The sequence below is a fragment of the Phaethon aethereus genome (assembly GCF_964289735.1).
Source record: "Phaethon aethereus genome assembly, chromosome: 6".
NCBI lineage: Eukaryota > Metazoa > Chordata > Aves > Phaethontiformes > Phaethontidae > Phaethon > Phaethon aethereus.
In genome coordinates this window covers 17,921,738-17,934,234 of record NC_138580.1, presented here as the reverse complement: position 1 = coordinate 17,934,234, position 12,497 = coordinate 17,921,738, and the positions used below count along the sequence as shown (strand labels likewise).

Genomic DNA, 12,497 nt, shown 5'->3' with positions numbered 1-12,497 from the left:
GTGTCCAGAGATGCAGGCTTCCCCCAAAGGCAATAGGGGTGCCCCAGGGCTACAGGTGTGCTGGGAGTGTCCCCCCGAGTCTGTGGGGCTGGTGCAGAGTCACGCCAGGGCTACAGGTGTGCTGGGGGTGTCCCCCCGAGTCTGTGGGGCTGGTGCAGAGTCACGCCAGGGCTACAGGTGTGCTGGGGGTGTCCCCCCAAGTCTGTGGGGCTGGTGCAGAGTCACGGCCAGTGTGGGAGGGACACAGGGTTCTCCTCTGGGGGGTTCCCCACAGCATCCCCCAACAGGGGCAAGCCAGTCCTGCAGTGCCCCTGTGCCCCCCAAAACCCCAGCACCAACCCCTCTCTGTCAGTGGGGAAACTGAGGCACGGAGCCCTGCCCTGCCTTTGCCCACCGGCCTGCCTGCCAAATACCCCCAGGGCCACGGGGGGCCTCCGCTCTCCTGGAGGGGGCTTGAAGAGGAACCCCACACACATCCACTGGGTACCAGGGGAGAAGGTGGGGACCCCTGGCTGGGGACCTGCGGGGAGGGGGGCAGGGGGCTGCGGACTCCCCCCGGCCCTGGGGAACACGTCCTGGGGGGGCTGGGGAAGGGTCCCTTCTGGATGCCACTTCCCCTTCACGCTGGCAGAAGGTTTTGCAACCTCGCTTCCTCCCCAGGCGGCATAAAGCGGGTGGCGGAGGGAAGGGAGGTGCCACAGCAGCGGCTGCAGGTGAGGGACCCTTTGGCTGGCCTCCCCGGGCCTGGCGCTGCCCCACGTCCCACCACTGTCTGTGCCAGAGTCATTTGGGGGTGACGCCTGGATTCGTCCCTGTGCCCGGGTGTTTCCCAGTGAGAACCGGCTTGGGACAGGGAGAAGACCCCAGATTTGGGGGGACGGCAAGGGCAGTGAGCGGTGAGTCCCTGGGGCGTTCCACTGGAGATTGGGGCTTTCCTCAGGCTTCATTGGACTCCCAAGCACCTGGCTGAACCCCCTGACATGTGGAGCAGGCTGGGCTGGGGGCTGGGGTGGGCTGCTCTGGCTGCCCGAGGGGCTGCCTGGTGCAGGGGGAGTGGGAGGTGGCGGGAGTGGGAGGTGGCGGGTGGGTGCTCAGGGCTCATCTGGGGTACAAACCACCCATGGGCCCCAGGGACATCGGCCGTGGGTCCCCCCGGGGAGAAGCGCCCGCTCCCATTTCCTCGCACAGCTATGATCCGGGAGGGCGCTTCCCCATGGCGTGTCCCTCCTTCCTCCCTGAGGGGACCCCCAGGGCCACCCCAGTGTTTCCACCCTGCACTTGATGGTCAGAAGGGGAAATGGGGTGCTGCTTGTTCCCCAAGCCGGACTGGCTGTGGGGTACCTGCAGGTGGGGGATGCCTGGTCCCGGAGGAACCCCCTGGGATTTTGGAGTGCGGAGGCAGAAAGAAGCAGCCAAAAATAGACCGAGGGGAAGCACTGGTGTCCGGCGCTGCCCCGTGCCCATGGCAGGCCCACTCAGGGGGACCTTCCCCCATTGGCACTGGCTGTGTCCCCAGCTGTGGTCCTCTGGGATACTGGGGCATCACCACCCCAGCATCACCATCCCGGGATCACTGCAGGAGCGGGACCGCAGAGCCAGGGAGGGATTTTTCCAGGCAGGGGCACTGGCCCAGCTGCACCCCACCAGGCAGGAGGGGAAAGTTGGTCCCAGGGAGTGCATCTGGGTTCAAACGGGGCCACCTTGGGGCTGGGGACCCCCTAGCACTGCAGGGACTCGGGACCATTGAGCAGGTCTGGCATCACCAAGCCCTGGAGGGGCTTGGGGGCTCAGAAATGGGGCAGAGGGGTGAAACTGGAGTGAAACAAGAGTCTGGATCCATACTGGGAGAAGGCTGAAACCCAGTGGTCTTCGGGGAGACAGGACAGAGCAGGGAAGTGGTGTCCTACATGTGAAGAGACAGGAAGAGTGACTGTCACCTGTGATTTCCCCATCACGGACGAGCATGGGGGACACGGGGACAACCAGCAGCACCCAGCTGAGCAACAGGAAAACCAGAGATGTGAGAAATTTCTAAAGCTGCTTTCAAAGAGTGACACGTCTTCCCGTCTGGGGGGGTGAAACTTCATACAGGGACAGAACTGGGGCAGAGGGGAAGAAAGGCATGAAACTACCTTCTGACCTCAAGTCCCCGCCTGCCGCAGGCACCGTGACCACAGCCTCACCGCTGGCCGGGACGGCAGAAGGGGCAGCGCCAGCAGCGACGCTCAAGGGGATGGGGGGTCCAGAAGGATCCAGAGATGCTCAAAGGACTCTGGAGATGCCCAAGGGGCCCTGAGATGCCCAAAGAGCTCATAAGCTTTTGAAGGACCCACACAAACCAGGGGGACCCGGGGATGCTGGAGGGGCCAAGTGTCTCCAGGAGGGATGTGATGCTGTGTTGATGGGGGAGCCAGTGAGAGGTGGGCAATCTGTGAGGAAAACCCTTGCTCCATGGGGAACAGAGAAGGGGCAGGGTTGGGATGAAGTGGAGCAGACCGAGGAGTGCTGGGGTTGTTGTACAAGGAGACCTATGAGGGACAGTGTCCACATGCAACACTGCTCATCACCTGGCACAGTGTGGACATGGGTCACGGTGGAGTGATGGAGGGGGGCTGCCCACTGTCTGAGTGGGGATCTGGGGGGTAATGGAGGTGCTGTCACTCCTGGCCCACATCACCCTCCCACCCCACACTCATGTTGGTTTGTGCTCCACAGGCAAAATGGAGTCCTTCTCCTTCAACGGGGATTTCTCCAACCTCTTCTTCCTCTACAACTACACCTATGACTACAGCACGGCCATGCCTGACACTGCTATTTCCTCCGCCCCGTGCCGGCCCGATAGCTCCGTCCTCAACAAGTACTTGGTGGTGGTGATCTACTGCCTTGTCTTCATCCTCAGTGTGGTGGGGAATGGGCTGGTGGTACTGGTGGTGACCTCCAGCCACACCAACCGCTCCGTCACCGATGTCTACCTGCTCAACCTGGCTGTGGCGGACCTGCTCTTCGCCCTCAGCCTGCCACTCTGGGCTGCCTACCGAGCCCACGAGTGGGTCTTTGGCACCGTGATGTGCAAAGCCATCTCCTTGCTGCAGGAGGCCAACTTCTATAGTGGCATCCTGCTGCTGGCCTGCATCAGCGTGGACCGCTACCTGGCTATCGTCTACGCCACCCGGGCTGCCACTGAGAAGAGGCACTGGGTGAAGTTTGTCTGCTTGGGCATTTGGGTCTTCTCTGTGCTGCTCTCCCTGCCTGTGCTGCTCTTCCGCGAGGCTTTCCCCTCGCCCAGCAACGGCACCGTGTGCTACGAGCGTATCGGGGGCGAGGACACAGCCAAGTGGCGGGTGGTGCTGCGGATCCTGCCGCAGACCTTTGGCTTTGCCCTGCCCCTCCTGGTGATGCTCTTCTGCTATGGTGTCACCATCCACACCCTTCTGCAGACCAAGAACACCCAGAAGCAGCGGGCCATGAAGGTCATCTTCGCCGTGGTGCTGGTCTTCCTCATCTGCTGGCTACCCTACAACATCACGTTGGTGAGCGACACCCTCATGAGGACGCGGGCCATCGCTGAGACCTGCGAGAGGAGGAACCGCATCGACACAGCTCTCTCCATCACGCAGGTCCTGGGCTTCGCCCACAGCTGCATCAACCCCATCATCTATGCCTTCATCGGGCAGAAGTTTCGCAACAGCTTCCTCAAGATCCTGGCACAGCGTGGGTTCATCAGCAAGGACGCCGTGGCCCGCTATGGCCGCACGTCCTACGCCTCCACCTCTGGCAACACTTCCACCACCCTCTGATCCCTGCCAGGACCTGACCCTCTCAGCTTCCAGCAGGTCCCGGCACCCCATGCACCCCAGCATCCTCTCCCAGCCTCCTGGGATGCGGGTGGTGATGCCACGGGGATGGCTAGGTCCATAATTGAATGCTGGACCCCGGCTGGGAGGGGGCTTAGGCAATAAGGAGGTAGGACCCCATTGCCAGGGGTAGAGACTGTGACTTTGGGAACCCCGCTGTGGGGACAGTGTTAGTGGCTGATGGCCGCCCAGAAATAAAGGAGTTGGGGGGTTGGTCACCCAGGTTTGGTTCCTCTCTGCCACAGGGAGGGGGATGGCAGGAATGGGCCAGGGCACATCTCCAGGGACGGTGGGCTTGGGCTCCCCACCTTGGTGCTGAAGCGGTGGTGCCAGCTGAGCCCGGCGGGGTGTGGGTAACCCCGCTTCCAGGCCAGGGAAGGGCTGTTACCCAAGAGGCTGTTGCAGACAGTTCGGCATCTTATGCGTTCCCAGAGGGGACCCACACCCGGGTCTTTGTCCCCACAGCCACCCAGCAAGGTCCTGGCACTTCCCCAGTGTTGGCGTCTCCACACAGCATCTGTCCCACCTGGGGACAAAGCCACCCCTTCCTGACCCCGATTTGAGCCCCAGAGCAAATCACTGCAAGGTCCCTGGGCAGCCTCTCGCTGACCCCTGCCCTGAAGAGTGCTGGCACCTGGGGCATCCCCTGCTCCCCCGGCGCTGCGGTTCCAGGACATCGTTGTGCAAAGGGCTGGGAACCTGTCCCTTATGCAACCGGGACGCTTCCGCCCTGGCTTGGGCAACTGGGGCTGGCGCTAGAGTGGGGCAGAGGGGCTGAAAAGGGGACTGTGACCCTGCTGGGGTCCCTCCTGCCACCCTGTGTGCCAAGTATTGGCGTGCCTGTCGCAGCATGCCCAAGCATCTCTCCATGGGGGTCCCGTACTGCTCCTCCGTCCCCCTGCTCCAGGCTCCTGGGGGTCCTTAACTGTGGGGCTGTCAGTGGGTGCCAGATGTGGGCTGGTTCTTGGGTGGGTATGGGGGTCCCCTGGCAGCCGTGCGGGGAGCCCTGGGGACTCAGGGGCAGGGTCAGTGGGTGTGCTGGGCAGGGACAGCCCATCACCTTTGCATCCGGGAAATGTCTTGCCCAAGCGGTTCCCCGCAGCCTGGCAGGAAGCTGGGGCTGTTGGCCAAGAGCCGGCTCACCTGCCTGCTGCTGCCTCCTGCTGCGGGACGAGGCAGACGGTGGCTCAGCCTGGACACATCTGGGACCAGGAGGTCCAAGTTTCCCCCAGGAGGGCTCGGACACCCCCATAACAGCATCCCCCGACCCTGCACCCAGCCTGGGGGTGAATCTGACGATGACCGATAGATGACACGAGAGCCGCAGGGGTAGCAGAGGCAGGTTGTTTTCCTCTCCATGGACCAGCCACAAGAAAGACACATCTCAAACCCGAAATGTTGGGCAGCAGGACCTGCCTGCAGGCCCTGGACACCTGGGTCCCCATAAGACTGAGAGGAGGGCAGGCGGTGTCCCAGGCACGGCTCGAGGGCTGCAGTCCCGGCTCACATAGCCTGCGGCTGCCTTTGCTGGTAGCAAAGCAGGCAGCAGCGCCCGTGCTTGCCCACGTCCACGGAGCACGCATGGCACACCTTGCCCTGGCACAGCCTGCCGAGAGAGCCGGCGGTGAGAGCGATGCCGTCCCGGTGCCACCCCCAGTGCCCCTCGTAGCCCACCTGCAGCTGTACCGCCGGGAGAGGAGCCGGAAATCCTTGCGGCAGCGGGCGCACAGCCCTGTGTCGCGGGGCAGTGGGCTGGCCATTGGGGTGTCGATGCCCTCCGTCTTCTGCCACAGGGCATCCTTCTCCCTGCGGGAGAGGACAGGTTGACCCCGGCAGGAGCGTGCCCGGCAGCGGGGGTCTGGGAGCATGCCCTGGCACCCCAGACCCAAGGTGGGCACCTAAGTGTTCCCCTGGGTCTCCCGCGGCGGTGAGCAGGATTTCCCCAGGCTCTGGTGCCCTCCTCTGGGCAAAAGGGTTTGGGCCCCCCACCTGCGCATGGCCCCACCGCTGGTGGGGTCCCTGGGGCTCTCACCGCAGCAGCTCCAGCAGCCGCCCCTTCATGTCGCGGATGAGCTCCTGCTGCCGCGCCTGCTCGGCGCCGCGCGTGGCCTCTCGTTCCAGGGCCTCCCGCTGCGCCCGCTGCAGCGCCGATGCCCAGCGCTCCCCGTCCTGCCGGGCCCTGGCACAGGACAGTGGGGAGATGGTCCCCCCCGTCCCTCAGCCGGCTGTGTCTCCATCCATCTGTCCCTCCATCCCTCCATCCCTCCCTCCCTCCCTCCCTTATCTGCTGCCCATCCGTCCTCAAGCCCAGCCCGCTCCTCATCTCCCCAGCCACCCCACCATCTGCTAGGCTGGCTACCCATCTGTTTCCCAGTTGTTCATCTGTCCTTCCCCATACCTGTCCCTCTGTCCCCCTGCCCACCCACCCATCCATCCATCCGTTGACTCACCCCACATTCATCCCTCCATCCCTGCATCCACTTGTCCCAAATTCATCCCTCCACACCTCTGTGTGCCCACCGATGAGCATATTCACCCCAAATTCACCCCTTCACCCACCCCTCCACCCTTCCATCCATCTACTCACCTCAAATTCATTCTTCCACCCCTCTGATCACTCACCCATCAATCCCCAAGTTGATGCCACCCTCCCTCCATCCCTCCCTCTCCAAATCCTTCTCTCCCTCCCACTGCCCTTCCCCAGCTGCTGCTCCCCTGGGTCCAAGTGGGGCACCACGGGGGTCCCAGGGGAAACCCCGTGGCAGGTGGGGATGGAGGGGACACGTGGTGGGGCAGGGGGTGGTGGAAGTGGGGACCTGCCGCCCGACCTGCCGAGCTGCTCCTGCAGCCGCGCCAACTCCTGCCGCTGGGCCTGGAGCTGCTGCCGGCTCTGCCAGGCCTCCTCCCGCGCCGCGGCGGCCAGGGCGGCCAGGTGCTGCGGGAGAGTGGGGGCTCAGCCCTGGACCCCCACCCCCTCGCCCTACCGTGGGGTCCCTGCGGGCTTGCCCGTACCATGGCCATGCTGGCGGCTGTGCTGGGCTCCCCCTCTGCCTGGTGGTCCGGCGGGGGCTCCTGGGAGCCGCGGGCGAGCTCCAGCGCCCGCCGCAGCACCTTCTCCACGGTGGCCACCTCGTCCAGGGCATCAGCATCCTCCAGCGCATCTGTCTGTCCCGCCACCGCCAGTGCCGCCTGGCAGTCCCGCAGGCGGGAAGCCAGAGCCGCCGCTTCCGCCAGTGCCCCGGCCAGCCGGGCGCCCCGCTCCTCCGCTGCCTCCCGCCAGCCCCGCGCCTCCTCCCGCACCCGTGCCAGTGCCCCCGGGCCCCCCGCCGCCGCCGCCAGCGCCTGCGCCAGGAAGGCGTTGGTCTCCCGCAGCGCCTCGGCCTCGCGCGCCTGCAGCTGGGCCTGCCGGGCGCTGCCCTCCTCCCGCCGCCGGTGCCGCCGCTCCTCCCGTGCCAGCCGGGCCACCAGTGCCCGCGCCGCTGCCTCCCGCTGCCCCAGCTCGGCCCGCAGCTGGGACACCAGCACCCGCAGGGACGCCTCCGTCCCACCCGGCTGACCGGACACCGGTGGTGGGGAGCCCAGCATGCACTCTGTGCCGGGCAGCAGGGGTGTGCCAGGATCCCTGTCACCATCGGGCTGGGGTGCTTTGCTAGCGCCGTGTGCATCCTCCACATCTACGTCGTCCACCTCCTTCTCATCCTCCTCCACCTCCTCTTCATCCTCCTCTTCCACGTCCTCCTCCACCTCCACATCCTCCTCCATATCCACCTCCGCGTCCTCCACCTCCTCCTCATCCTCCTCCTCATACTTCTCCACCTCCTCTTCATCCTCCTCTTCCATGTCCTTCTTCACCTCCATGTCCTCCACCTCCCCCTCCACATCCTCCACCTCTACACCCCCTGTCCACAGGGCAGCCAAGGCGGGTGGGCACGGGTGGGCTGGCACCCCATGGGGTGCTGTGGTGGGATGGGCGATGCCATCAGGCCATCCATACTCCCTGGCGTCAGTACCCTCTGTCTGCGGGGCCATCTTTGCCGGGCTGCTCCTGGCCACCGGGCTGGGTCGTACCAGTGTCCTAGAGAGGACACGGCGCTCAGGGCCACCACGTCACCCCCAGGGTGAGCCAGGCACTGCCACCCTCCTACAGGGCTCCTTGGGCACAGCCAGGCTTTGGGGGTGGGGAGGGCAGCAACACTGGTGACACCGGGTGGCACCTGGTGACAGGGGACCGGGTATGCTGGTGCCACCAGCCTGAGCACCCACAGAGCAGGTGGCACCCAGAGACCCCCATGGTGGTGGCAGCGGGGAATTGGGGGCTGTGTGTGTGCTTGTGTCAGTGTGTGCGCACGAGCGTGCGAGCAGCGGAGCAGGAGTGATTGTGCTGGATCATCCACGAGTGCCCCCCTGCAAGTGTGCCCAGGGCAAGGGTGCGCATGCACACACGTATGCCCCTGTGTCTCAGATGTCACAGTGTCACCGTGCTGCAGCAGACCTGCGCCTGGGCAGTCCTTGGCAGAGGACAGCAGTGCGTGTGTGTGTGCGCGTGGGTGGGCGCAGGCACGGCGTGCACGCTGGCGTGGGTGTCTGTGCCCACCTGGTGCCACGTACGGAGGGCTGGCACAGCTGGGGTGCCACATGGGGTCCAGGGCAGCGGGGCAATGCCCGTGTGCTGCTCTGCGATGCTAAGCCCCGGGTGCCCCTGATGTCCCTGATGTCCCTGGCACCCCCGGTGCCCCCAAAGCCCCCGGTGCCCCCTGCGTCCCCTGGCTCACTCGGAGAACATGGGCCAGGCGATGTCCAGGTCAGCCCTGTGCAGGGCCAGGCGGAAGGTGACGCCATCCAGCTCATAGAGGCTGCCCAGGATCTCTGCCCGGCGCTGGGGGCTCAGGAAGGGGCTGCGGGCGTAGTACCACTCACTGCAACCACAAAACGGGCTCACGCACCCCTCCGCGCCCCAGGCAGGCACCCATGCCTGCAGCACCCTTACCCACCTCGCGCTGCAGGGCACTGCCTGCCCTGGACGTGCCCCCCTGCCACCGCGAGCGTCCCCCCGCCCCGTGCCCCTTGCTCTCACCAGAGGCTCTCGGGGTCGAGGAGGCAGAGCTGCAGGGACTCTGCCAGCTGCTGGTGCACCAGGCAGTACCGCAGGAAGGCTCGGCCCCGGCCCACGGGGGTCTTCAGCTGGGAGGAGAGGGGGTTACCCAGCCCTGGCATACCAGTCTGCCCCCCACACATCTCCCCCCCAGCCCATGCAGGGCGGAAGGGAGTCTCCATGGCTTGGGCTGGGGGGCAGTGGGGACCCCAGAGGAGAGAAAACCCTTTATAGCGCCGGTGGGCGAATCCTCGGTGCCCAACGGAGTGTGTGTCCGTGCACAAGTGTGCGTGCACCCACAAACAAGCAGAAGCTCGTCCACGTGCACGTGCGCGAGCCCCCGGGCGCCCGACCAGCCAGTGCCCACCTTGTCCAGGGAGGTGACGAAGCGAACGCCATCGTGCTCCTGCCGGCGCCGTGCCAGGCCCTGGCACAAGAAGTCCCAATAGTCCTTGCGCTGCCCGAAGAAGCTCCTCTTCTCCTTGAGGTCAAACTGATGGACACACAAGCTCGGGCTTGCTTGTTTCAGGGTGTCCCCTGTCCCCCCCCCGCCTGTCCCCTGTGGCGCTGGGATCCAGACAGCTCCCCCAGCACGGTGGGTCCTGGTGTCCCCCGGCTATCCCCTCTTCGCTGGCGCCATGCCTCAGTTTCCCTTTTGCAGCGCGTGCAATTATACACGCGGATGTGGGTGAACCTGGTCTGGGTGCCTGCATGGCTGGGGATGCCCAGGGTTGGACAATGCCGGCTGGGGTCATCCCACCCCCCGAAATGGCCGGCATGGGGTCCCCTCTGCTCTCAGCTGCGCCTCAGGGGAAACGGAGGCAGGGAGCAGCAGGGACGGAGGAGCGACAGTACCTGGAGGAGGAACTCCAGCTGGGCGCAGAGGCTGTGCAGCTCCCGGCTCCCGTCTGTCACCGGCAAGTTCTCCTCCCGGTAGCTGCGGTTCAGCTCGGCCACGGTCTCTGTGGGATGGCAGGGCTGAGCTGGCACAGCCCTGCCCGGGCAGCGGGCGCCCTGCCCCATCCCACACCCGCTCCCCACCGCCTCCCGGCTCCCGGCCCCGGGGATTTCTGCCGGCGGGTGAAAGAGGAACCTGCCTTGGGATGAAACAGAGGAGCAGGGGGAGCGAGGGGCACAGGTACCCGCCGGGCACTGCTGGTCCCTTGGGGCTGGCAGCGAGGCTGGGAGCAGGCAGCAGTGACAGGGTTGGTACTGGGATGCTCTGGAGCACCCCAGCAGTGACACCCCCCGGCTGCCCACGGGCTGGGTGCGAGGAGGCACCCGGCATGGCCAGGCGAGCTGTGCCACGCGGGGGACACTCTGGCAGGGGACAGGCTGTCACACTTACTCTGCAGGTCCTTGATGACACGGTTGAGCTCCCCGTTCCCCGCCATGGCTGACCCCGGGGGTCTGCAAAGGCAGGGGCAGTGATGAGAGGTGCCAGGCTGGCACTCACCTGGCACCCCCAAACTCTCTGCCCCAAGGAGAGGATCTGCCCACCCCAGCTCCACCCCAGAGCTCCCGGCTGTTAAGGTGAGAGGGCGTGGGCTCAGGCACCCCCTTCCCCTGCCCATGTCCCCCCACTCCATGGGGTATGGGGTGGGCAAAGCTGCCCCATCCCGTGCCCTCTTAGTTGTCCATGTGCACTGTCCCAAAATGTCCCCAGGCTCTGCCCCCATGCCATGCCCAGCCTCTTCCCCCTTTCCCTGGGGGAGTCCTGGGGCTGAGCCCAGCTCCCCCCTCCAGTGTGTCCCTGCCCTTGTCCCTGTTCCTGTCCCCATCCCCATCCCTGTCCCCCAGGATTCAGGATGTGGGTTTGGCGTGGGGGAAGCGCTGCCTTTGCTTCTGCTCTCGCTTCCCTCGCTCACACCACAAATGGTGCGGGGGGCTCTCGGGGGGGCAGGGAAGGGGGGCACACAGCCCCTGACATGCAGCCTCCCAAACTGAGCTCCTCCCCAGGCAAAGCCCCCCGGCACAGCATGCTGCCTGCGGGGCTGGAGTGGGGTTCAGGGGTGTTGTGGGCATGGGGTGGGGGACACAGTGCAGCAGGGTGGTTTTGGGGGGCTGCAGGTGGCACCCTAGGGACAGGGTGAGGGGAAGGGCAGTGCCCACAGAGGTGGCAGGTCCGGGGCTTGTCACTGTGGGTGGTGGCTGGGCACAGGGCTGGGGGAGCACACGTGTGTGTGCACAGGGGCGTGCCTGGCAGGGTGCCTGTGCTTGCACAGGAGTGTGTGTGCGCAAGCGTGCCCAAGCGTGTGTGAGTGCCCTGTGGCCCCCAGCACAGCAGAGTGCCTCGGCGGGCAGAGCAGGACACGGGAGTCTGGACGCCCGGGTTCCCGTCCTGGTGCCCTTGAGTGACCTTGGATGAACCAGCTTCCTTCCTGCCCACCTTGCCTGTGCCTCAGTTTCCCCTGGGAAGAGGAGCCCCTTACCTGTGGCCAGAAGCGGTGGGGTGGCCCGAGACGCTCGCTGGGTGCCGGGGGGGACACTGGCGTGTCCCTGTGCCCACGCTGCTCCCTTCTGCTTCTCCTTTTGTACCTTGGCCAGGAGGAAGTGTGGGAGGTTGGGGGGGCTGCAGGAGCCACCCCCTGCCCGGCCCCATCTCTTCAGGCACCATGGCTTGGCTCCCTGGCACTCAACTGCCCGATTTGGGGGGTACCAGTTTTGGGGAGGGGGTCAGCACCCCTGTGGCAGCCCTTGGCGGTGGGGGGAGAAGGACAGTGCCAGACCTGGGTGGGACCCTGATGCCCTCCCTTGGGAATGGGGCTTAGGAATGCTTTGCCTCCCCCTGCAGTTTTTGGGGAGGGGGTCCAGGACCCATACCCCTAGCAGCAGCCAACATCACCCCTGGCACAGAGCCCCCCCTCCCATGCACAACAGCCCCTGAGCACAGAGACCCCCCAGGAGCTGCAGCCCACCCCAGGCAAGGCCCACAGCCCCCTCTGGGCATCTGCCCCCCACATGGGGGCTATGCCCAGAGCCAGGGTGCAAATTCTTCCTGGGGCACCCTGGGCAAGGCCCCACCCTTGCTGTCTGTGCCTGGGGGGCCCCAGCCCGGCACTGCCCTGCAGCCACCATACCTGTCCTGTCCTGCGGCATCTTCTGGGGTGGGGGCTAAATCCCCTGGGGGCGGGGGCAGGGGTGATGCCACCCCCCGCCCCCAGTGTCAAGCATGGGGACCCACTGCCACCCTGCTTCCACCACCATCGGGCTTGGTGGATGCCCCCAGTGATGCCCAGCTGCCCCACATCCTGCCCCCCACTGCACCCCTCCTCGCAGCGGCTGCTGTCCCTACCTGTGCCACCCGGGGGGCCTGGGGGCCACCCACCTCCCCCAGGCCAGGCCTCGGATCAGCACCAAAACGAAAGTAGGAAGTGATGTCGAGTGGGAGCCTGGGCCTCCCCGCACCCGCCTGCCTCCCGGGGCGGGGGGTGTTGGGCTGTGGAGTGCCCCCAAGCAGCTGGGGGCATGGGGGAGCCGGTGGCAGTGCCCGGGGTGACCCCCAGCCTCCCCAGCACCCCCTTGCCCTGTGCCACCCAGCAGTGCACAGC

The 12,497-nt window shown here is 66.0% G+C and overlaps 2 protein-coding genes across 2 annotated transcripts; one reads left to right on the top strand and one right to left on the bottom strand.

Annotated features, from left to right (window-relative positions):
- Positions 1-2,720: 2,720 nt before the first annotated feature.
- Positions 2,721-3,797, top strand: LOC309406194 (C-X-C chemokine receptor type 2-like; the record flags this gene model as incomplete). The annotated part of the gene is made up of 1 exon (XM_082001285.1): positions 2,721-3,797. One exon carries the CDS (start codon positions 2,721-2,723, stop codon positions 3,795-3,797), a length of 1,077 nt encoding a protein of 358 aa, XP_081857411.1.
- Positions 3,798-5,357: 1,560 nt separating this feature from the next.
- Positions 5,358-12,196, bottom strand: RUFY4 (RUN and FYVE domain containing 4; the record flags this gene model as incomplete). The annotated part of the gene is given in 13 exon segments (XM_082001179.1): positions 5,358-5,460; positions 5,529-5,660; positions 5,887-6,033; positions 6,683-6,789; positions 6,867-7,929; positions 8,627-8,770; positions 8,929-9,035; positions 9,314-9,439; positions 9,802-9,908; positions 10,295-10,356; positions 11,379-11,428; positions 11,430-11,534; positions 12,131-12,196. Coding segments are annotated over 13 exon segments (2,319 nt in total).
- Positions 12,197-12,497: the final 301 nt, after the last annotated feature.